The sequence below is a fragment of the Liolophura sinensis genome, chromosome 8 (assembly GCF_032854445.1).
Source record: "Liolophura sinensis isolate JHLJ2023 chromosome 8, CUHK_Ljap_v2, whole genome shotgun sequence".
Taxonomy (NCBI): Eukaryota; Metazoa; Mollusca; class Polyplacophora; order Chitonida; family Chitonidae; genus Liolophura; species Liolophura sinensis.
In genome coordinates, this window is record NC_088302.1 from 50,534,437 (window position 1) to 50,561,054 (window position 26,618).

Genomic DNA, 26,618 nt, shown 5'->3' on the forward strand with positions numbered 1-26,618 from the left:
TGTTGACTCATGCAAACAACATTAGATATGGACACAATGTTAATATATTAAAAATTTACATTAAATTCCCATCTGACTTCTGGCTAGTAACTTATACATATACCATTGTTTCCTCAGATATGAAAACAGTTGGTCGGAATGACGTCATCATCGGAATGTTCAACAGCATACTTAACCCTTGCTGCACAGAACAGCCCGGCGAGATGAATCTACAAAAGCTGGAGTCGGCGTTTGCTCGCCTGTACAGTACCGTTATAGAGGGAAATAAACAAACGTTTAAAATGATTACGGGACAGCCAATGAAAACGTTTATACAGCAACATCGAGATCATTTTGAGTTAGAAAAGCGGCGTGAGAACTGGGTCGTTAAACAACGTCGATGTGTTAATAAAACTGCGTCTTCCTCACAGTGTACAATTCAAAAAATAACTACGGGTAGTTTACCTACAGCACGCTCCTGTATATCCCCCTCTCCCGCAACATCTTGTGTAGACAAGCTTAACGCTTCAGACCAAATGTTCTCTAAAATTTTAACAGCCGGTGAAAAGTCATCAGAGAAATGGACACAAGCCTCCCGAAAAAAAGAGCCAAAGACAGTCAGCGTCTTTTGAAATACCTGACGTTGATCAGCAGATCTCACCAGAGAAAGCACTCACAGAGTTAGCAGTAGGGAGTGAGTTGTCACCGAACGCAATGGCCTCTCCAAACAAAAGCAGAACCGCATCACTCTCTGCTGAAGGAAATAGAACCACGGCCGAAAGGCTTCTGCAAACATCACCTGGTCCAGGCCTGATTCTGCAGCCGTCTGAAGTCGTGTACCTTGAGAACAATGTATTGTTCTCTTTTGACGTTGTCCGTATGTGGAATACTCCCAAAATATCAGGCCATATCCTGCTGGGGGCTCAAGCATCCACAACACCACCCCATAAAGTAACCGGCCTGTCGAACAGACCAGGAAATGCAAAAATTATTTCTCACCAATTTTTTTGACACTCGACCAGTGTTTGACTATGTCGAGGTAGGTTGCATGCAAAAGCGTATTGGCCTTTTGACAGTCAGTTCCAGTGAAGGACGGGGCAGCCCATGCACAACTGCAAGAGCCGAGTCTTGTTTTAACGTTGAACAGTTATGGGATCGAAAGGAAGACGAGAACGTCATGGACAGAGTGATACAGCACAGTGTGGCGATGGACATATGCAACTGGTTTAGTATAAGTAAAAACCATGAAAATCTGGGTGATAGTCAACACGAAGAGGTGTTTAACCTAAAGTTAGACGATTCAACCGCGGGTCAGAAACCAGAACACGAGGGACAAAACATTTTGCATGCTTTCACAAAAGGACATTGTATCCTTGTAGTTGGCCAGATCCCAAGTAACACTCGAAATCTTATAGCACTGATGAAGATTCCTTTGCTATACGTGTTTGATTTCGACACCGAGAGTCGACACAGGGGTACTTTCGCGGCCTGCGAAAATTATTTGCAGAGCAAAAGATCTCTGTATATCAGACAGTGGGGAATGCCACCAGATGGAGTCTCGGAGCATTCAACAACTTGGTGTTTTGTAAGAGGAACAGTAGATGATAACTTGGCGGCAAAAACGCGACTAGCAATGCAAAAGCACTGTCATCAGTTAGGAAACTTTGCAGATTTACAGCAGATTACCCAAGTAATGCGAGTTTTGGTGGTGTGGCCTAGCCTTGACTTTTGCCCATATCATCTTCTGGCCTTTGTTCAAGACTTAGATGACATACTGAGTCCAAAGATTGAACTTATTTTAGTCTCCATGCCAAAAAATAATGATGGAAGTTGTGTGATCCAAACGTTACACAATCACCTGAACATTGTCCTGATGATTTTACCAGTTGAGAAGCTGTGCCAGGAAATAAATCTGTGTTTTGACAATGATGAAGACATCCAAGTCCTTAAAATGAAGTTACCCATATTTAACGGGGAAATAAGCCAGACAGAAATTTGCGATCGAGACAAACTCTGGTTCAGGGAGGACTTGGATGTACTGTATCTAGACAGTCCACATTCCAGATCGAGAGACACCGAACCGATTTCTGATGACACGGATGAGTTCTTCAAAGGAGGGTATAATACACTGGTATAGTTGGTATGAATGTAGTTCCGGATTTATCGATAAACAGAGAGATCTGATGGATAAAATTCTTCCAGAACTTGAACGTCGATGCCGAACTCCATCAAAACCCCCCTTGATAACCCTCCTGCATGCTCCTGGATCCGGGGGAACAACCCTAGCACAAAGACTCCTGTGGGAGCTGCACACAAAAACACCATGCGTACAGGTAAGAACAGGGGCGGATTTAACGCTAGATTAAGTAATAAGCAAAATTAATGTATTGAACAAAATAACTGGTTCACCTGTAGTTATACTTATGGACGGAGAAGAGGGTGAATTTAATGGCAAACCAGTTGTCCAGAATCCCAACCATGATCTTGTATGTAAAGCGCTGTACATACCGCATTACTCATATAGAAAACAAAGCCGGCGCTGCAACTTTTTATTTGAAAGGAGAAGTTAGCCTAGATGAAGGGCAACGACTTGTCCTCAGACTGGGAGGTACAGTAGAGGATACCAACAGAAAAGCAGCTCTTAACCTGACAGAAAACGTCAAGCACGGAAAAAAACATTGCTTGTACGAGTTCGGCCTAGCTGCCTACCTTCATGAATTTGGATGTGTGGCATCTTATGTGAGAGGATATTTGAATCTTGAAGACAACCCAACCAGAGATTTGTTTCCGTGGCAAAAACTCCTCGGCTACTTATCGATATACAGAGAGATTTCAGAAACAATGAATTTGAACTTTGATATGGAATTCATGCCTGGAATATTCATTGTCTGCCCGGCATCATTGAAAACTGATGACCGCTTCTCTCTTGTGTGTTACCGGATTTATTTCTTATTTGTATAATTTCTTACATACCTTTGTCTTCGGGAGATGGTGTTAAACGTTGTTGTGGAAATGGATCTTGCGATTATCGACTTGGAACGCCCTTTATGGACTACGAATGGTATAGGAATGTCGGACTTGACGCTTATACTTAGCATTGGTGTACTACTACGGACAGGCGTGTGTTCCATGCCAGTTCTTTGCCACTCTGATTGGTAAGCCTCCAAATTACAATGTTTCTTTCGAGGATTTTCCTGAGAGTGCCAGAGAGTTCATCAAAGAGGGCAAAACTTACCCAAAGCACATACGAATTTCTCACTACGTCATAGCTCAAGAAATCCTCGATCAGCTCCTGATAAGACACCGTCCGACCGGAAACGAAAGAGACTGCGACGATCCCGGTCGCTTAAGCCGACTGGCGAGGCAAAATATGAAAGACTTTGCTCAAGACTTTATCACATACTCACGCCAAAGAAAAACAAAAGATAGCATTGTTTCTGAAAATATCACTCACATTCTGATGATTTCACTCGCATTTATCATGCGTGAATATAGAGATGCAGTCGATATACCCGGTGAAGGGTCAGCAGTGAAGCCAAAGGTGTCCAAGCTTCTTTCGGGTTTGGAATCAAATCCGCCATACAGAGATCAGCTGAAAATACTTCAGACTCTAGAGTGACCCTTTCCCCATGATTCCAAATTTTCACGCTTACCTCGGTCGATTTTACTCATATTGTCCACCTGTGGACATGGACAAGGCAGAGCAATCCGTTGAGAAGGCTCTTGGAAATTGTGACGGTCTCGAGAAAAGGGATATAAAGGTCAAACAGACGTTAACCCATGTGTATCACATGTACAGTATGGTTTATTTGAAGAGAGTCAAAGCCGCTGCACAATATATACACAGTTCTGCAGTAATGCAGCGCTGTGTTAAGAAACTTTTGGACCAAAGAGAGAGAGAGCATGCGATTTATTCCAAAAATGTCGTGAGTACATCTCACCTGGTCAGGAAAATTGTTATGCATACATAAACGAAATAGATGTTAGGTTGAACATGTGCGGAACAATCGAAACAGCCTTTGGTGATCATTCGAAATTGTTACAGGACCCTCGTTAGTTTTCTTACATCGAGTTTCTCTGAAGTGGATAATCTTATTATGCAATGCTACCACAACACTGACCAAGATGAGCTGGGTAGATTTTTCTATGAAATGGTGGGTTTGTTCAAAATCACATTCCAAAAGAATGTAACATGTTTTGAGAAACTTTGTACCTCACAGAATTCCCATACTAGACGTTTAAAGATCGCAACAACGGAGATGAAGCATGTCAACAATCGGAAAGTAATGACGGTTTTGGATCAACTGCCTCAGGAGGGAATAACAGAAATTGTTAAGATGTACGAAGCAGATTTCGGAGAAACAAAACAATCAGGACATATCAGCAACCGGAAGGCTCTAGACACTGATTATAGAGAGTTTATAGTGGCCATACGACATGGGAGATTACACCATACATATAATTTGGAAGATGTCCAAACTCACGTTAATACATGGTATTACTCTTTCACATTATTATGTATTTGTAGTAACCAGCCTATTAGGTTTGGAAACAGATCGGGAAAGTGCCAAGGAATTCCACCTCAGGAAAGCAATTGAGCTAAAGGAAAATTTGATGAGACAAAACAGGCATATGCGAGATGCGCGCTATCCCCGGGAATGGCTAGGTATTGGCAGCGGTATACAACGCTTAGTATCCAATGGTTCTTCCCAACAAGGCCATGTCGATAGGTACAAATGCAGCGTGAAAGGCTCTGTGGAATCCATGCTCACCGTATGTAAAGGTTTCATCTGCCACCCTAACAGGCCCCTATCTGGACTCATTGCCATGGATTTGGGAAACACTCCTGTGTAGGTAAAAGTCTTCTTTGTTCCAAAAGTTTGTAATTTGGAAGGTGCACGGAACGAAGGTCAAAGGGTTGACTTTCTCTTGCATTTACAACGGACAAAGGATACGAGGCTTTCGATGTTCAACTGCTACAAAAAGTGCAATGTCTTTCGTGCCGGACAGCAGTGGAAATAAAAAGAGACGAAAGACATGCGAACTGTTCAGTGTGCCAACAAACTGTGTTCCCGAGGGAGTCTGATCCGTTCAGTTACTCCTCGTAGTCTTTTTAAAGACCTCTTTTTGTACTGGATTATTTAGATGAAACTGACACTGAAACAGATTCCCATCCTGGTATCGTTTCTGAAGTGGGTGGATCAAAAGAAAGTAAAGACCTAACAAGTCATACTCATTCTACACAGTCAATTTTAGGTCAGTTACGTCTCCCTGTCAGCTTGGTTGATACCGCGTAAGAGGCTTCGTACATTCCTTGACATAACATTAGAAAACAAGAATAAGCAGTGCTGTGAACGGTGATATGACAAGAACAGGCATATAAGACTTTGTGTAACGGTCCCATCTGGCATCACCGATTCTATATCAAACTGCACATTAAGACAACTGACCATTTATAACATCAGAGGTCTTGGTGTTTCCTTAGACATGTTTATTTGTGTTATTGTTGTTAAACAGCTGTACAGTGTATATCTATGTTTTATTAGTGTAAACTGTGTAACACAGATACATTTTATAATTTCTGCGTGTTTTTGCTGTTCTTTGATGTCATAAACACATGTACATTCTTTATTCATTCGCATGTTATGGAAATATTGGCATGACTGTTTGATCGTGTGATGATCACATAATGTGCTTGACAGTATCATATTCGATTGACAGTGTCATTTTCGTAAACTTCGTATATCGTGCCTTGAACAGCATTGTACCATGATTTATATTACACAGTAATGTGCCTTCGGTCGTATTATGTGATATACCATACACTGTCTGCAGTAAATTGCGCAGTAATCGACTGAAAAACAGATTTATTTATTTATTTATTTGATTGGTGTTTTACGCCGTACTCAAGGATATTTCACTTATACGACGGCGGACTGAAAGACAGAGGCATAGACTGTATTATAGCGCACTGTACCGTGCCTTAGACTGTATCATAGTCCTCAGTTTACTTCAGTTTAGACTGTGTCATAAGACTGACACAATTTGCTTTATGCGGTGCCTTAGGCTGTATCATAGAGTGACTCAGTTGACTGTATGAAGTACCTTAAACTGTATCACAGAGTGACTCAGTTGACTGTATGCAGTGCCTTAGGCTGTATCATAGTGACTCAGTTGATTGTATGCGGTGCCTTAGACTGTATCATAGAGTGACTCAGTTGACTGTATGCGGTGCCTTAGGCTGTATCATAGTTGACTGTATGCAGGGCCTTAGACTGTATCATAGAGTGACCCATTTGACTGTATGCAGTGTCTTAGACTGTATCATACAGTGACTCAGTCGACTGTATGCAGTGCCTTAGACTGTGTCATAGTCCTCAGCTTACATGTACTTTATACCGTGGATTAGATGGTATCATAGAGAGACTCAGTTTACTTGACACGGTGCCTCACACTGTGTCATAGAGTGTGTTTCCCCAGGTTCCGTCCAGTTTCCTCCCACCACAATGCTGGCCGCCGTCGTATAAGTAAAATATTCATGAGTACAGCGTAAAACACCAATTAAATAAATAAAATAAATGAATGTATCATATAGTGATTCAGTTTACCTTATACGGTGCAGTAAATTGTATTATACACTGACTCAGTTTACTTTATATCGTGCCGTAGACTATATCAAAGAGTTGTCTTAACTGTATAATATCATGTCAAAGAGTAATGTATTGTGAAATTTACAGCCCTAAATGCACTTTCGCCATGATTTATGTGATCGTTCCGCAGAATATCGTTTATGATAAATTCTGGTTTGAATATTTTGATCAAGCATTGAAAGAGTTTGAAAGCTATAAAAATAGTTAATCCTAACCAGGGAGAACAAATCTGATAAAATAATACTGAGATACTTAGCTGCTGCATCGTTTTACTTCTGTTTTGTTTGTGCTTGTGGAACATTGCATATCTGACGGGTGAACAAACTTGGGCATTTCGCGCTTGCTCTTATACCAAAATCGATGTCAGCTTAATTTTTCATTATGAATCATGAATATAGGTGTCTTTTATAAATACAGAAGTAAAAAATTATCAGACTTACCTAGTAGCGATATTTCTACATACTAATAGAGTATCAATGATGCGTGCATTTGTTTTCTTCGTTTTGTTTGTATCGCCTTTAACAATATTTTGGTGTCATGCGGCTGGCCTGTACTAATGGCAGCAGATGGTTCTATATACTGTCATTTTCCCTGGCTTTTACGGAATTCGCTGGAGCGTTGGGAATGACAGGCCCTTAACAACGAGGGCGAGCGTTTGAATCCAGATGTCGCCGTTTCGGCAGAGGCTGAAGTCAAAAATCAGTGTTTTATTCCTGGCTCTCCGGTTTTCATCCAATCATAGACCTGACAACCGTTATATAACTGAAAAATTCTTAAGCGCGTCGCTAAATGCCAATAAATAAAACGATGAATGAATGAATGAATGAATGAATCAATCGATCGATCGATAGATCAATCAATCACTGTGGTCATGTTTACTGAAGTTTATAGGAAATAAATGCACCTGATCAGTGACATATTAATTTGAGCGATGAATCCGTCTTGGAGGCAAACCGAAATAATTTGTTCATACATAATGTGTGAATTATGTATGAATGTGTTTTGTGTTCTTGGTGACGTGAGAGCGCTTGGTGTCGGATGTGTTTTGTGTTCTTGATGACTTGACAGCGTTTGGTGTTGGATGTATTTTGTTTTCTTGGTGACGTGACAGCTCTTGGTGTTGGGTGTGTTTTGTGTTCTTGGTGACTTGTCAGCGCTTGATGTCGGATGTGTTTTGTTTTCTTGGTGACATGACAGCACTTCGTGTCGGAAGTGTTTTGTTTTCTTGGTGACTTGTCAGCGCTTGGTGTCGGATGTGTTTTGTGTTCTGGGTGACGTGAGAGCGTTTGGTGTCGGATGTGTTTTGTATTCTTAATGACTTTACAGCGTTTTGTGCTGGATGTATTTTGTTTTCTTGGTGACGTGACAGCTCTTGGTGTTGGGTGTGTTTTGTGTTCTTTGTGACTTGTCAGCGTTTGGTGTCGGATGTGTTTTGTGTTCTTGATGACTTGACAGCGTTTGGTGTCGGATGTATTTTGTTTTCTTGGTGACGTGAGAGCTCTTGGGGTTGGGTGTGTTTTGTGTTCTTGGTGACTTGTCAGTGCTTGGTGTCGGATGTGTTTTGTGTTCTTGATGACTTGTCAGCGCTTGGTGTCGGGTGTGTTTTGTGTTCTTGGTGACGTGAGAGCGCTTGGTGTCGGATGTGTTTTGTGTTCTTGATGACTTGACAGCGTTTGGTGTTGGATGTATTTTGTTTTCTTGGTGACGTGAGAGCGCTTGGTGTCGGATGTGTTTTGTGTTCTTGATGACTTGTCAGCGCTTGGTGTCGGATGTATTTTGTTTTCTTGGTGACGCGACATCGCTTGGTGTCGAAGTGTTTTGTGTTCTTGATGACGCGACATCGCTTGGTGTCGGATGTGTTTTGTTTTCTTGGTGACGCGACATCGATTGGTGTCAGGTGGTAGCAGGAGTAATCTTATTGCAAAAATCTTCTCTGAGGTAAAGGTAAAGGCATTGGACACTAGGAAGTATACCTAGTAAGCGTTTAATATGTAGATCTCTATATAAAATCATATAAAAATGTGGGACTTTGTCCTGCCGACATTCGAATTTTCACATTTGCACCCTGTCAAATTAAATGAAAATAAAAAGGAACGGCGCCTGTGTAACAACAGGGTATAGCGTATATGGTAGCCGGTATAATACTCATGGATTGCAAGAGAAGAATGGCCATTTTGGCTTGGATCCCAGCCGCCACTGCTTCATTACTGTCTCCTGGTTTAAACATTCACATGCCTAAAATACTACCCACGTGGCATTAAGCCACATACACCAGTGTATTATGTACGTCACTGTGACGTTACTGACCATAATCACTATTAGTGAATGGATATTAATGTGACTTTCACTTTCCGATATGTTTGTAATAAAGACATGCAGGACAGCTATACTAAAATTTAAATGCAGTGGTAAATTCTACTCGCTGAGTTGTTTCTAGTATATTTTTTCATCATTTTCAGTCGTTTGTGTTTTACGCCGTACAGGCACTAAAATATTTACGTACTCCTTACAGAGCATGCGCCGTTCTATCATTTGTTCTACAGCACTGCCACCATTGGCAAATTTTGTACAGAAACCTTGAACATCGCCGAGGTCACTGGGGTCACGGGGGCCACGGGGATGAGACAAGAAGTGATGTCATAAATCACAAAAAGCCCCGTCTACCTTTGTTTTCTAATAATACTAACGTATACATGATAATATATACATGCGTTCTTTTTATCTCAATTACCCACAACATGATTCCATGCATTATCTGAAACAATTTAATTCATGAGTGCTGACTAAGCAGTTTCCAGGCGACGGCACCAGTGTGGAGGCTACGCCCCAAAGGTTAAGCTTATCAAGTGGTAGCAATGATGTAAGTGTAGTGAGCCGGTGCATGCGCTGTAAGAAGTAGGAAATATTTCACTTACAGGAATCAGGAATATGACGTCGATTAATTTGATTTTTGGAGGAAAACTGACTTAATACCAGTTTTAACTTTTAGCCAAGTCTTCAATTTTGTACTTAGCCTAAAACAAGTCATGAAACATTACTTTAAATGTAAACCAAAGTTGCTGCTGCTATACTTTGACTTAACTGCGCTGGCTGCGGAGTTTAGACAACATTTTAACTACAAATATTGTTTTATACCATGTATTAGCTAATACATTTTCGAACAACTGTAACCTGGGTTTCAAACCATTTCTGAACCGACTGGAGCTGGGTTTGAGAGATTCTTGTTGAAGGGCTAGCAGGAAGGGAAAGAAGTGCACCGATGAGTTGTTTGTTGTTTAAATTGAGCTACTTCTGGTTATCAGTAATAGTTGTTCGTATTGGGCAACCATTTTTGAACGTTGTGAATTTTCTGGCTTCGATAACCTAGCTTGCTATGCTCTCTACTTCGTTTGAGGATTTCAAAAACAAGCCCTGTTTCCCCGACCAGCATGGATTTTGGCTTAACCTTTCTGTTTTCTGTGTAGTTTCTATCCTTTTTTCTTACACATAAAGCCTTATGTCAAGCCACACAAAAAAGGTCCTAAGACAAAGTACACAGTAGTCATTTAGAGTCCAATCAGCTACTTAAAGCTTCGAATATAGCGAACGTATTGGGAAAAATTACCGGTCGGCTTTCGGGAGAAAATTTGGCCCCAGTAATGGTAGCACCATTAGTTCACACCCCGGTAATACCGTTATAGACGAGATGAAAAATGAATAAAGGAATATAAAAATAAAGAAAGAAAATCTGACTGTCTATGCACCGGTATATATTTGGTGACGATAGTGATTGAAGGCTGTGAGAGTAAAGACGATTGAGAGTGGCCTCCCTTGTTGTTTTCTGTTAACGATATTCTAAATGGCACAAGGCTCAAGTGTACATATCTCTCTGTTATTACACACCATGTGACAGAGAGCGACTGAAGATAGGGCTTGTCTCTGGCTATCCGATAAAGGATAGTCATGCAAGATTCAACACCATATGTAAATGAAGGGCAAAGCTGCAAATGCAAACAAGTCTATGCTAGTAGATCTATAAATAGAAGCAGGTTATTTCCCAGTGTCACTTCTCATAAATGATACGTCATCCAGTCAACTGTAGGTGACTAACGTCTGTAGCTTGACAGCCTTACAGTCAGCCCGCATTCACGATTTGCTACCGCTACCAAAGACAAAGCCGTAAAATGATGACCAGTCGGTAAATGATGGTGATGTGCAAGGACAGAGGGAATGGCATAAAAATGCATGGGTATGTAGTTTTGTTGTACAAATTTCTGTTAACACACTTTCTGAAAATGTGTCTAAAGCACGACCCTATACTTAGCTAATGTTTATGATTATTTAATAATGATTATTAAGGAGGCGATATAATGTTATGTCAGTATGATAGTTAATTCGGGATCGGCGGCTTCCGTGCTTCAGTTCGTTAGCGCTCTAGTCAGCGTAATGACCCAGGAGCCTCTCACCAATTCGGTCGCTGTGAGTTCAAGTTCTGACAGCAACCTGCGGATGGCCGTAGGCTCTACCCGGTTTCCTCCCACAATAATGCTGGCCGCCGTCGTATCAATGAAATATTCCTTAGTACGTCTGAGTATACCTGTAGACAGGAAAACTATCCACCGTCCTACTCTTGGATGTTGTGCTTTATACCTACAAGAAGGTAAATTAACCACCGCCTTCTTCATGGATGTTGTACTCCATACCTATAGAAAGCTAAATTAGCCATCGTCCTCCTCATGGATGTTGTAATCCATATATATAGGAAGGTAAATTAGCCACCGTCCTCCTCATGGATGTTGCAATTTATACCTGTAGGCAGGTAAACTAACCATCGTCCTCTTCGTGGATGTTGTAATCCATATTTATACGAAGGTAAAATAGCCACAGTCCTCCTCGTGGATGTTGTACTTTATACCTGCAGGAAGGTAAATCAGCCACAGTCCTCCTCATGGATGTTGTACTTTATACCTGCAGGAAGGTAAATCAGCCACTTTCCTCCTCGTGAATGTTGTACTTTATACCTGCAGGAAGGTAAATCAGCCACTTTCCTCCTCGTGGATGTTGTACTTTATACCTGCAGGAAGGTAAATCAGCCACTTTCCTCCTCGTGGATGTTGTACTTTATACCTGCAGGAAGGTAAATCAGCCACTTTCTTCCTCGTGGATGTTGTACTTTATACCTGCAGGAAGGTAAATTAGCCACCGTCCTCCTCATGGATGTTGTACTTTATACCTGCAGGAAGGTAAATCAGCCACTTTCCTCCTCGTGGATGTTGTACTTTATACATGCAGGAAGGTACATTAGCCACCGTCCTCCTCATGAATGTCGTACTTTTTAAAAGTAGGCAGATAAATTAGCCATCGTCCTTCTCGTGGATGTTGTACTTTATACCTGTAGGCAGGTAAACTAGCCATCCTCCTCCTCGTGGATGTTGTACTTTATACCTGTAGGCAGGTAAACTAACCTCCGTCCTCCTCGAAAATGTTGTACTTTTTAACAGAAGGCAAGTAAATTAGCCACCGTCCTTCTCGTGGATGTTGTACTTCATACATGCAGGAAGGTAAATTAGCCACCGTCCTTCTCGTGGATGTTGTACTTCATACATGCAGGAATGTAAATTAGCCACCGTCCTCCTCGTGGATGTTGTACTTCATACATGCAGGCAGGTAAATTAGCCACCATCCTCCTCAAGAATGTTGTACCTCATACATGCAGGAAAGTAAATTAGCCACCGTTCTCCTCATGGATGTTGTACTTTATACCTGTAGGCAGGTAAACTAGCCACCGTCCCTCATCGAAGATGTTGTACTTTTTAACAGTAGGCAGGTAAATTAACCACCATCCTTCCGTGGATGTTTTACTTCATACATGCAGGAAGGTATATTAGCCATCGTCCTTCTCGTGGATGTTGTACTTCATACATGCAGGGAGGTAAATTAGCCATCGTCCTTCTCATGGATGTTGTACTTCATACATGCAGGAAGGTAAATTAGCCATGTCTTTCTCGTGGACGTTGTGCTTTATACCTGTAGGCAGGTAAACTAGCCATCGTCCTCCTCGTGGATGTTGTGTTTTTTAACAGTAGGCAGGGTAAATTAGCCACCGTCCTTTTAGTGGATGTTGTACTTTATGCCTGCAGGAAGGTAAATTAGCCACCGTTCTCCTCATGGATGTTGTACTTTTTAACAGTAGGTAGGTAAATTAGCCACCGTCCTCCTCGTGGATGTTGTACTTCATTAATGCAGGAAGGTAAATTAGCCTCATAGATGTTGTAATTTATACCTGTAGGCAGGTAAATTAACCACCGTCCTCCTCGTGGATGTTGTACTTCATACATGCAGGAAGTTAAATTAGCCACTGTCTTCGTCGTGTATGTTGTGCTTTATACCTTTAGGCAGGTAAACTAGCCATCGTCTTCTTCATGGATGTTGTACTTTTTAACAGTAGGAAGGTAAATAGCCCCCGGTCTTCTCGTGGATATTGTATTTCATACATGCAGGAAGGTAAATAATCCGCCGTCCTCCTCGTGGATGTATCTCATACATGCAGGAAGGTAAATTAGCCACCGTTCTCCTCATGGATGTTGTAACTTTATACCTGTAGGCAGGTAAACTAGCCATTGTCTTCCTCATGGATTTCGTACTTTTTAACAGTAGGAAGTTAAATTAGCCACCGTCCTACTCGATGATGTTGTACTTCATACATGCAGGAAGGTAAATTAGCCATCGTCCTCCTCGTGGATGTTGTACTTCATACATTCAGGAATTGAAATTAGCCACCATCCTCCTCGTGGATGTTGTACTTCATACATGCAGGAAGGTAAATTAGCCACCGTTCTCGTCATGGATGTTGTACTTTATACCTGTAGGCAGGTAAACTAGCCATCGTCTTCCTCATTTATGTCGTACTTTTTAACGGTAGGATGTAAAATTAGCCACCGTCCTTTTCGTGGATGTTGTACCTCATACATGCAGGAAGGTAAATTAGCCATCGTCCTCCTCGTGGATGTTTGTACTTCATACATGTAGGAAGGTAAATTAACACCATCCTCCTCATGGATGTTGTACCTCATACATGCAGGAAGATAATTAGCCTGCGTCCTCCTCATAGATGTTGTAATTTATACCTGTAGGCAGGTAATTTAGCCATCGTCCTCCTCGTGGATGTTGTACTTCATACATGCAGGAAGGGAAATTATCCACCATCCTCCTCAAGGACGTTGTACCTCGTACATGCAGGAAAGTAAATTAGCCACCGTTCTCCTCATGGATGTTGTACTTTATACCTGTAGGCAGGTAAACTAGCCACCGTCCTCATCGAAGATGTTGTACTTTTTAACAGTTGACAGGTAAATTAACCACCGTCCTTCTCGTGGATGTTGTACTTCATACATGCAGGGAGGTAAATTAGCCACCGTTTTCCTCATGGATGTTGTACTTTATACCTGTTGGCAGGTAAACTAGCCATCGTCCTCCCATGGATGTCGTACATTTTAACAGTAGGAAGTTAAATTAGCCACCGTCCTTCTCGTGGATGTTGTACTTCATACATGCAGGAAGGTAAATTAGCCACCGTCCTTCTCGTGGATGCTGTACTTCATACATGCAGGAAGGTAAATTAGCCACCGTCTTTTCGTGGATGTTGTACTTCATACATGCAGGAAGGTAAATTAGCCATCGTCCTCCTCGTGGATGTTGTACTTCATACATGCAAGGAAGGTAAATTAGCCCATCCTCCTCCTCGTGGATGTTTTACTTCATACATGCAGAAGGTAAATAGCCAATGTCTTCCTCGTGGATGTTGTACTTCATACATGCAGGCAGGTAAATTAGCCACCATCCTCCTCAAGAATGTTGTACCTCATACATGCAGGAAAGTAAAATTAGCCACCGTTCTCCTCATGGATGTTGTACTTTATACCTGTAGGCAGGTAAATTAGCCATCGTCCTCCCCGTGGATGTTGTACTTCATACATGCAGGAAGGTAAATTAGCCACCGTCCTTCTCGTGGATGTTGTACCTCATACATGCAGGAAGGTAAATTAGCCACCATCCTTCTCGGTGGATGTTGTACTTTATACCTATATGAAGGTAAATTAGCCACCGTCCTCCTCGTGGATGTTGTACTTCATACATGCAGGAAGGTAAATTAACCACCGTCCCTCCTCGTGGATGTTGTACTTCATACATGCAGGAAGGTAAATTAGCCAATGTCTTCCTCGTGGATGTTGTACTTCATACATGCAGGAAGGTAAATTAGCCACCGTCCTCCTCGTGGATGTTTGTACTTCATACATGCAGGAAGGTAACACCGTCCTCCTCGTGGATGTTGTACTTCATACATGCAGGAAGGTAAATTATGCACCGCCCTCCTCATGGATGTTGTACTTTATACCTGTTGGCAGGTAAACTAGCCATCGTCCTCCTCATGGAAGTCCGTACTTTTTAAACAGTAGGAAGTTAAATTAACCACCGCCCCTCCTCATTAAATGTTGTACTTTAAAAATGTTAGGAAAGGTAAATCAGCCATCGTCCTCCTCATGGATGCTGTATTTTATACCTATAAGAAGGTAAATTAGCCACCGACCTCCTCGTCGATGTTGTACTTTATACTTGCAGGAAGGTAAATTAGCCACCGCCCTCCTCATGGATGCTGTATTTTATACCTATAAGAAGGTAAATTATCCACCATCCTCCTCGTGGATGTTGTACATTTAAGTCGTAGCAAGGTAATTAGCCACCGTCCTCTTTGTGGATGTTGTACCTTATACCTGCAGGAACGTAAATTAGCCACCATCCTTCTCGTGGATGTCGTACCTCATACCTGTAAGAGGGTAAATAAGGCACATTTTGTATAGAAACCGGGGTAAAACCACTGTCCTGCACCCGATACCAAGTACATGTATAAAGTATAGGCCTATAGGCCTCTGCAGCTCGTTTCGGGAAAACGGGCCTGTAGAGGCTGTTGGTTGTTGTATCCTTATTAATACCTTGTGGGCCCTCCGTGGCTCAAATGGTTAGGGCGCTAGCACAGCGTAATGACCCAGGAGTCTCTGTCGCTGTGAGTTCAACTCCAGTTGCTTCCTCTCCGGCCGTAAGTGGGAAGGTCTGACAGCAACCTGCAGATGGTTGTGGGTTTCCCCCGCGGTCTGCCCGGTTTCCTCCCACTATAATGCTGACCGCCGTCGTATAAGTGAAATATTCTTGAGTGCGGCGTAAAACACCAATCAAATAAATAAATAAATACATTGCAGTCGTGTTATCATGCTTTTCGCATTTTGATTCACAGCAAAGTCCGTTATTCGTGTACTTACAAGGCCTATACCCACCTATACGATAACCTTAAATCTAAAGTTGCTTTAAAAGGAAAGGCCCACATAAAATGGAAGTGAGGACTATCCAATTATCGCAAGGCCTGTTCCGCAATACGATAACCCTAAACCTAAAGTTGCTATAAAGGAAAAGACCACATAAAATAGGAGTAGTCTTTGAGAACTGTCTGTAAAAAATTGCTTTCTTGTTTTTCAGATTTTTCTTTTTTGCTCTTTGACATATGTTCGAATTGCTGGGTTTTTTAACCAAACTGCCAGTAGCAAAGTGCTTTTCATCTTGTCTTTATATTCACCCACAGGCGTATTTTTTTTTGTCGAGAATTTTATTTCAGTAATCTTTAACTCGTATAGGTAACTGGAGCGTTAAAACCTATTCTTAAGACGTCAGAGTACCATAATACCAGCAGCTATAGGCCAATGATCCATACAGCCCATCATATAATTGACACGTATAATTGAATGAATTTAACTTAAAATCTTAAATCTTTAAACAAATCTACAAAATCTTAATCTTAAAAAAAGTATAAATAAAAAGAATTTAAATGTATAATTAAAGTATTTTAATGCAGATTTTATCTGTCTACCTGATGAGCCTTAGTTCATTTTTAGCTTACTTTCACTTTATCTGGAACCCCCAGAAGGGTGGTAGCTACACAGTACTGCCCAGCGGTGGCTCACGCACTAATGTACACCTAAACACACCATACACACTAAGCCTATATAATACATGTATGTCTGAAAACTGTAAGAGCCCTTCAGTGTAATACAGAAGGCAATGTCTGAAAACTGTAAGAGCCTTTCAATGTAATACAGTAGACAATGTCTGAAAACTGTAAGACCCTTTCAATGTAATACAATAGGCATATCTGTGTAGTCCTGTAGTCTATAGTAACAGACGGCATATCTGTGTAGTCCTGTAGTCTATAGTAACAGAGGGCATATCTGTGTAGTCCTGTAGTCTATAGTAACAGAGGGCATATCTGTGTAGTCCTGTAGTCTATAGTAACAGACGGCATATCTGTGTAGTCCTGTAGTCTATAGTAACACGTACATTATCAAGACAGTGGTTTGTGAAGTAATACACAAATGCAAGCATGTCCAGAAAAGAAATTTGGATGACTCCCTTTCAGTGACGTCGCCAGCCCTGATACCAGACCTGGAGACACATCGTTGATCATGTACGCACCAGTACATATTGTGCGAAGTGACCTATTTAGTTTATAGAGCTTACTAGCAGAAAGGGGGACTACACAATACTTGCATGTACAACGCAACAGACTTTAACTAGTGAACATCCTGGTTACCGAAGAAAATGGATATACATTATAAAAAGAGAAAAGGAGCAAAACATGTACACGAAACCTTTATTTCGTACGTCATTGATTCAGCTGCGATTGTATCTTGCGATGTGTCATTTTACAGTTAGCTGCCAGTGACCAGAATTTTAAACCAAATGACCGTTGTTTGAAAAGGAATCATGTACTACTAATTCATCACAGATTGATACCAAATTTGAACTTCCTATACATCATGCTTTACAGTTTCTATTTCGATTAGTTGCCATAAAATCAATTGACCTCAGTTTAATTTTGATTCTACTTCACCTGAACATATATATCAAATGCATACACGTCGTCCAAATTAAAATTGTAGAGTTGGTTGCTATAGAAACCAGAGAATTAATGGAAATGTCTTTAGTATATATAGCAATCCAATTCATCATCAGATGAAGATATAAACCAAAGCTGAAATTCCCTTGAACCCTTCAATGACATAAGATGCAGATGACAGTAAACATGTAATAACTTTTCGATGACACTTTTATCTGTGAGAAAATAAAAACATCTGATTTGTTTTTTACAGATAGTGTTAACTCAACATCTGTTTGCATCACTCTCGAACGTTCAAGATAAAAGATGGCGTCTGTACCAAATGACAAGAGGAAGAAAAAGAAGAAAAAGTCCCAAAAAGTCACAGAAATCCCATCTCCCAACCTAAACCTGACAGGTAAAATATGTAGGCCTACATGTATATCGATACATTCAAAGTGCTGCCTTTTTGAAATGCCATATTCCTGTAGGAACACCGGCGGAAATCAAGGAAATCGTTGCCCAGTGTTAGGATTGAACTTACTTCTCGTGTGCTTCGTGGACTACTAAACATTCAGCTACATTTTCATCTTCCCTAAATGTATTAGGCAAAACCGGAAGGACCCTGCAGACAGGGGGCCTAAGTTTTTAATGGGATTTCGACGGATTTGTTTTTTATTATTATTATTTTACTCAGTATTATTTCCTTTCAAATCCCTACTTGTTTTATTAACCAGATTGAAGAGAGGGAAAACAGAATTCTCCGTTTAACAACCGATCATGCCTAATTTTTGTTTTCTGATATGGTCGGGTTAGACCCAAGACAGAATATTTTAAAAGACTGACCCACTTTCATTTTCAGTAACCTTCACATCCTAGCGCCCACATCCTTACATCCACTTTAAAACACCTAATACCCTAACTCAGGTGTTCTTATTATCGACAGATGGTAAGTGTTTGCAATACTTTTTCCTTTTGCAGGACAAAATGATAGACAAGACATTCCACGGGCTTCTCCCTTGTATCCATACATCACTTACAACATTTTTAACTGTGAAAACTTTCAAATTGGCGATCGGACAACTCTCATTTCTGAAGCGAGGCAACTGTTGAAGTCACCATCAGGTAATCTTGTCTTTGTAAATTATCTTGATAATTATTAAAGGATCAAGTTAAAGGATTTAATACGCTTAAAAATAAAGATTACACGGCAAGTAAATGGTGTATGCGATCTGGATGACATGTTTTACGTCATATTATGTACTGTTTAAGCTGCATTGAAAGCTGTACTGAAATGCGGTGGATAGCAGTCATAATATTGACTGCGACAGTAATCTGGCTATCTACTAAAGTGTAGATAGTAGTCATATTATTGACTGTGTAAGGGATCTGACTTTATACTGAAGTGTACATAGTAATTATATTATTGACCGTGTAAAGGGATCTGGCCCTCTATTAAAGTGTCCATGGTAACCATAGTATTGACTGTGTAAGGGATCTAGTTGTATGCTGGAGGGTACATAGTTGTCATATTATTGACTGTGTAAGGGATCTGGCTCTCTACTGAAGTGTACATAGTTGTCATATTATTGACTGTGTAAGGGATCTGGGTCTCTGCTGAAGTGTACATAGTTGTCATGGTTTATTTATTTATTTATTTATTTATTTATTTGATTGGTGTTTCACGCCGTACTCAAGAATATTTCACTTATACGACGGCGGCCAGCATTATGGTGGGGAAGCCCACGACCATCCGCAGGTTACTGTCAGACCTTCCCACTTACGGCCGGAGAGAAATCCGGCATGAGCTGGACTTGAACTCACAGCGACAGCATTGGTGAGAGACTCCTGGGTCATTATGAGTTGTCATGGTCTCGACTGTGTAAAGGCTCTGGCTCTCTGCTGAAATGTACATAGTTGTCATAGTATTGACTGTGTAAGGGATCTGGCTCTACACTGAGGTGTAGGTGGTAGTCATATTATTGACTATTACATAATCTGGCTGTATACCGAAGTGCTCATAGTAGTCTTAGTATTGACTCTGTAGGGATCTGGTTCTGTACATAGTGGTCATATTGTGTGTGGCATCTGGCTGTATACTAAAGTGTAAGCGGTAAGGATATTATCGACTGTGTGGGAGATCTGGCTTAATACTGAAGTGTACATAGTACTCATATTATTGTGTTGGGGACCTGGCTGTAGATATATACTAAACTGTAAGCGGTAGGCATATTACTGACTGTGTAAAGGGGTCTAGTTCAATACTGAAGTGCACGTAGAACTCATATTATTGTACAGGGGACCTGGCTGTACATGCATACTGATTTATCTGATTGGTATTTTACGCCGTACTAAAGAATATTTCACTTATACGACGACGGCCAGCATTATGGTGGGTGGAAACCGGGCAGAGCTTCCGCAGGTTGCTGAAAGACCTTTCCACGTACAGCCGGAGAGGAAGCCAGCATGAGCTGGACTTGAACTCACAGCGACCGCATTTAGGAGAGTCATTACGACCCATTTAATGCGTCATTACGCTGCGCTAGCGCGCTAAACAACTGAGCCACGGAGGCCCCTCATGTATACTGAAGTGTAGCAGTAGGGATATTATTGATTGTGTGGGGAATCTGGCCACAATGACGACTGAAAGATACAGGTCATTGATTGGGTAGGACTGAGTGGATCTGGGTACATATACATCCACAAAATTTGCATGTACTTAATTTCTGCATGGGTTCTGGCTATGTACTTTGCATATCGTCATTAATTACTGTGTAGAACTTTGGCTGCATGCATAATTTATAGGGGCTCTGGCTAAATGCACAAATGTGTAGCCGTTATATTATGGAAATGTTCATGAGATCTGGCTTTTAACCGATAATAACGTATACACATGTAATTATATTATTGATTATTTAAAAGTCCTGGCAATATACCTATAATATGCCTATACGTGTTTATTTATTTATTTGATGGAAGTTTTGGTGACAGGCTCCGTGGTCACTACGCTAACTACGCCCGTGGTCACTACGCTAACCACTAGGCCAATGAGGCCCCGGTATTCCTGTATAAGGGATATTGTGGTGTCTTACCCCTAGATAAGTGAGGCAGCATGTTCAGATCTAACTATCTATGGCTTGGCTGAGTCCCTGCAATCGTGCCAGGTGGGTTATTAGTTACCTGACAAGGTGCAGTGGATACTATCCACCTAATCATAAATGAAAGAAACAAACTGACTATTTATGCAGCACCCAGAAGTAACTAGAGTATTTGTATTTTTTTTTTATAAACTTCTATTCTCAGACAATAAAGCTGACGTAATCATCGGAATGCTCAACAGCATACTTAACCCTAGCTGTACGGAACAGCCCGGCGAGATGAATCTGCAAAAGCTGGAGTCGGCGTTTGATCGCCTGTATGGCTCCATTATAGAGGGAAAGAAACAAACGTTTAAAATGATTACAGAGCAGCCAATGAAAAAGTTTATCCAGCAACACCCAGATCATTTTGAGTTAGAAAATCGACAGGGAAACTGGAACGTTAAGCAATGTCGACATGTTGATAAAACTTCAACCGCTGTACAATCTACTTACATCGACGTATCTGTGGAAAGGGACTGCGCACTAGTTACCTCGACAGATGGCGTCCCGACCAACTCTGTTGTAGATCAGCAAATTTCAAGAGAAAACACACATCCAGAGGTTTCAGTAGTGGATGACCTGCCATCAAAGTCATGGGCAAAAGTCACTCGAAACAAAAGAACAATGCAATCACCCTCTGTTGAAATCAACAGAGCCACGGTTGATAGGCTTTTGCAAACATCACCTGGTCCAGGCCTGATTCTGCAGCCGTCTGAAGTCGTGTACCTTGAGAACAAAGCATTGTTCTCTCTTGACATTGTTAGTATGTGGAATACTCCCAAAATATCAGGCCATATCCTGCTGGGGGCTCAAGCATCCACAACGCTACCCCATAAAGTAACCGGCCTGTCACAAAGTCGAACAGACCAGGAAATGCAAGAATTATTTCTCGCCGAGTCCTTTGACACTCGACCAATGTTTCGCTATGTCGAGGTAGATTTCTTGGAAAAGCGTGTCGGACTTTTAACAGTCAATTCTAGTGCAGGGCAAGGCAAACCATGCACAACTGTAAGATCCCAGTCTTGTTTTAACGTCGATCAGCTATGGTATCGAAAAGGAGACGAGAGCGTCATGTGCAAACTATCAGAGAACATGGTCGTAATGGACATATACAAATGGTTTATCGGGAGTAAAGACGAAGACAAACTATTGGACACACAATACAACGATCTGTTTAAAACAAAGATAGACGATTCATCCCTAAAGGCACCTCAAACTGAAAATATTTTGGACATATTCACAAAAGGGCATGGTATCCTTGTAGTTGGCCAAATCCCAAGTAACACTCGAAATCTGTCAGCACTGATGAAGATTCCTTGGCTGTACGTGTTTGATTTCGACATAGAAAGTCGATCCACGGGGACTTTAGGTGCGTGTCAAAGTGCTCTGGAGAGTAAAAGATCCCTGTACATAAGACATTGGGGAATGCCTCCAGTTGGAGTCTCGGAGCATTCGACAACTTGGTGTTTTGTAAGAGGTACAAGAGACATTCCTGAGTTTCGCGTTGAAGGGAACAGTAAGGCATGGCGACAGAAAACCCGAGTACAAATACGGAAACATTATCAACAGCTGGGTAAGTTTGCAGCAGACTACACCACTCTGCGGGTTTTGGTTGTGTGGTCTAACCTTGACTTTTGTCCACATCATCTTCATTCATTTTTACAAGACTTAGATGACAATTTGACGCCGAGAATAGAAATAAGTTTAAGTTTGATGCCGACTTCTGCTGAAGGAAACAGTGTTTTTCAGATTTTTAAAACTCATTTGGACATTGAACCGAAGATTATGCCCGTTGAGAGATTATGCCAAGATATAAACGTTCGCTTTGAAGACAAAAACAGAGACGTTTTGCAACTGAAGTTACCCATATTTAACGGGGAAATAAGCCAAACAGAAATTTGCGATCGTGACAAACTCTGGTTCAGTGAGGACTTGGATGTACTGTATCTAGACAGTCCATATTCCAGATCGAGAGACACCGAAGCTATCTCCCATGATATAGATGAGTTCTTCAAAGGAGGGACAATACACTGGTATACATGGTATGAGTGTAGTTCTGGATTTATCGATATACAGAGAGATCTGATGGATAAAATTCTTCCAGAACTTGAACGTCGATGCCGAACTCCATCCAAACCCGCCTTGATAACCCTCCTGCATGCTCCTGGATCCGGGGGAACAACCCTAGCACAAAGACTCCTGTGGGAGCTGCACACAAAAACACCATGCGTGCAAGTAAGAACAGGGGCTGATTTCACGCTAGATCAAGTAATAAGCAAAATTAATGTGTTGAACAAAATAACAGGTTCACCTGTGGTTATACTTATGGACGGAGAAGAGGAAACAAGGGTCAATTTAATGGCAAACCAGTTGTCCAGAATCCCAACCATAATCTTGTATGTAAAGCGCTGTACATATCGCATGACTCACATAGAAAACAAGGCCGGGGCAGCAACTTTCTATTTGAAAGGAGAAGTTAGCTCTGATGAAGCGAAACGACTTGCTCTCAAACTGAGAGATAAAGTAGAGGATGCAAACAGAAAAGCAGCTCTTAACAAGCTAACAGAAAACGTTTCGAATGGGAAAAGCCAGTGTTTGTACGAGTTCGGCCTAGCTGCCTACCTCCATGAATTTAGAGGTGTGGCATCTTATGTGAGAGGATATTTGCATCTTGAAGACAACCCAACCAGAGATTTGCATCCGTGGCAAAAACTACTTGGATACCTGGCATTGGTGTACTACTACGGACAGGCATGTGTTCCATGTCAGTTCTTTGCCACCCTGATTGGTAAGCCGCCAAATTACGATGTTTCTTTGGAGGATTTTCCTGAGTGTGCCAGAGAGTTCATCAAAGAGAGCAAAACTTACCCGAAGCACATACGCATTTCTCATTACGTCATAGCTCAAGAAATCCTCGAGCAGCTTCTGACAAGACACCGCCCAAGCGGAAACGAAATAGACAACCCCGATCCCACCAGTCTTAGCACGCTGGCGAAGCAAAATTTGAAAGATTTTGCAGTAGACTTTATTAAATATGCAAGTCAGAGGAAAACAAAGGATAACGTTGTTTCGGAAACGATAATCTACATTCTGACGAAAACGTTTATCATGCGTGAATACAGAGATGCTGCCGATATCCCTGGAGAAGCATCAGAAGTCAAGCCAAAGGTGTCCAAGCTACTTTCGGACTTGGAATCCCACCCACCATTTATAGACCAGCTGAAGATACTTAACACTCTTAGTGAATCCTTCCCTATGGATCCAAATTTTCACGCTCACCTAGGGCGATTTTACACATACTGTCCACCAGTAGACATGGACAAAGCAGAACAATGTTTTGAGAAGGCTTTGGGAATTTGCGACGGTCTCGACAAAAAGGGTACGAAAGTCAAACAGACGTTAACCCATGTGTATCACATGTACGGTATGGTTTATCTGAAGAGAGTCAAAGCCGCTACACAATATAAACGTGGAAAGAGGTGTTGCTTCGAAATGCAGCGTCGAGTCGAGGAATCTTTGCTGCAAGCGGAGAGAGCATGCGACCTATTCCAGAAGTGTCGTGAGCACATCCCACCTGGTCAGGAAGACTGTTATGGGTACTTGAACGAAATAGAAGTTAGGCTGAGCATGTGCGGAGCAATCGAAACAGCCTTCGGTGATCTTTCCCAATTTATCCAGAACCCTAACAGCGATCCACATCTCGTTAGGTTTCTTACATCGAGTTTCTCTGAAGTGGATAGTCTTATTATGCAATGCTACCACAACATTGACCAAGATGAGCTGGGTAGATTTTTCTATGACATGGTGGGTTTATTCAACACTACATTTCAAAAGAATGTAACATGTTTTGAGAAACTTTGTACCTCACAGAATTCCCATACTAGACGATTAAAGATTGCGACAACCAAGATGAAATATGTCAGCAATCCGAGAGAAATGACGGTTTTAGATCAACTGCCTCAGGAGGACGTGACAGAAATTGTTAAAATGTACGAGGCTAACTTTACGGAAATTAAAGAATCAGGACATATCAGCAACCGAAATGCTCTGGACACTGACTATAGGGAATGGATAGTGGCCATACGATGTGATAAATTGCAGCATGCATATGATTTGGGAGATGTCCAAACTCAAGTCTATGCGTGGCGCAAGAGCCTAAAAACTCCTCTGTCTCTTTATTACGTATTTGTAGTCACAAGCCTATTAGGTTTGGAAACAGATCGGGGAAGTGCCAAGGAATTCCACCTCAGGAAAGCAGATGAGCTAAAGGAAAATCTGAAGAGAGAAAGCAGATATACACGAGATTCGCGCTATCCCCGGGAATGGCTAGGAGTCGGCAGAGGTATAAAACGCTTGGTGCCCAGTGGCTGTTCCCAACAAGGCCATGTCGATCGGTACTGTCACAAACGAAGTGTGAAAGGCTCTGTGGAATCCATACTAGCCGTCTGTAAGGGAACGATCTGCCACCCCAATAAACCCCTTTCTGGACATATTGCCATGGATTTGGGAAACACTCCTGTGCAGGTAAAAGTCTTCTTTGTTCCAAAAGTTTGTAATTTGGAAGGTGCACGAAACGAAAACCAAAGAGTTGAGTTTCACTTGGCATTTACAATGGACAAAGGATACGAGGCTTTCAATGTCCAACTACTAGAGAAAGTTCAATGCCCTTCGTGCCGGACAGCAGTGGAGATAAAAAGTGACGAAAGACATGCGAGTTGTTCAGTGTGCCAACAAACTGTGTTCCCGAAGGAATCTGATCCGTTCAGTTACTCTTCGTAGTTTATATTAAAAGACCCGTTTCTTGGATTGGGCCATTTAAATAAACCATATGCAGGGGCACACCCCTATCCTGGTATCGTTTCTGAAGTGGGTTGATCAATTTTAGGTCTGTCACATTTTCCTGCCAACAAGGTTGATACTGCGCTAAAGGCTGCGTAACATACATTGCCTGACTGCACGCATGAAATGTTCTGGTCCCGCACGTAGAAGTGTGTATTTCCCTGTTTTAAAAGAAATGTCTCCTTGTTCGGACCCACTGCATTCCTTCACACAACATAAACAGTGCTGTGAACGGTGTTGATGTGATATTATAGGAAAGAACAGACAGATAAGACGGTTCTATCTGGCATCACCAATTCTATGTCAAGCTGCACATCACTATAACATAAATGGCCGTTTGTAATATGGGGGGTATTCGTTTTTTTCTTACGCATGTTTATTTATGCGACTATTGTTTAACGCCTGTATATGCATGTTTTATTTGTGCCCAACGTGCTCAGCACGCATATATACTCTTTTTTGTTGTTGTCGTTTTGTGTGTCACTGTACATTTCATTATGCATTAGCTTTGTTATTCAGATATTCATAGAGTGCATGCGTGACAGTTTGACAGTATCTCCGATGATCATGTTGAAATCCGCTTGACAATATCATATTCGTTGAGGCCTGAGTGCATACCGTGTCTTAGGCTGCATTATACAATGATTTGTACTACAATATAAACCTACTGTGTCTTAGATAGTACTATGTGCCTTACATTGTATTATTGTACCTTGCGTCAGATTGTGTTAAGGGTGCATAGTGCTCTGTCTGGTTCCACTCTTAAAAAGCAAGTGTGTCCCGCTTCGTATCCATGTGTTTGTGTAGCTCGCGATATAAACTATTTGCGTGTCACATAATTTGGTACACATTAAAAGTGTGCGTACTTAAGAATGATGTATGCAAGGTACACATTAATGTTCCTGTGCAAATCTGATACAATTTATGTGTTCCAAGGGTACATATCTTGCGTATTTTTTGTAAATATTTAGTATATGTATGAATGAATTATATATTTTCTGTAACTTTGGCTGGCAGTGACAGGCTAATATATCGTACTCCACTATTGTGGTGGCTTTATATGGTGTATAAATTGTATCACACAGTGACACAGTTTACATTATACTGGGT

General features: G+C 41.4%; 1 protein-coding gene across 1 annotated transcript; it reads left to right on the plus strand.

Moving 5' to 3' along the window:
• Window positions 1-17,808: 17,808 nt before the first annotated feature.
• LOC135472503 (uncharacterized) lies at window positions 17,809-26,198 on the plus strand. Its single transcript, XM_064752029.1, has 3 exons — window positions 17,809-17,947; window positions 18,511-18,654; window positions 20,833-26,198. Exons 1-3 carry the CDS (start codon window positions 17,857-17,859, stop codon window positions 25,446-25,448), a joined length of 4,851 nt encoding a protein of 1,616 aa, XP_064608099.1. The 5' UTR covers window positions 17,809-17,856; the 3' UTR covers window positions 25,449-26,198.
• Window positions 26,199-26,618: the final 420 nt, after the last annotated feature.

Excerpts from the sequence above, each read along its gene's own strand:
- LOC135472503 (XM_064752029.1), top strand. The coding sequence starts at position 17,857 with ATGGCGTCTGTACCAAATGACAAGAGGAAGAAAAAGAAGAAAAAGTCC. Across the intron at positions 17,948-18,510 it reads TCCCAACCTAAACCTGACAG|GACAAAATGATAGACAAGAC; the intron begins GTAAAATATGTA and ends TTCCTTTTGCAG. Across the intron at positions 18,655-20,832 it reads ACTGTTGAAGTCACCATCAG|ACAATAAAGCTGACGTAATC; the intron begins GTAATCTTGTCT and ends TTCTATTCTCAG.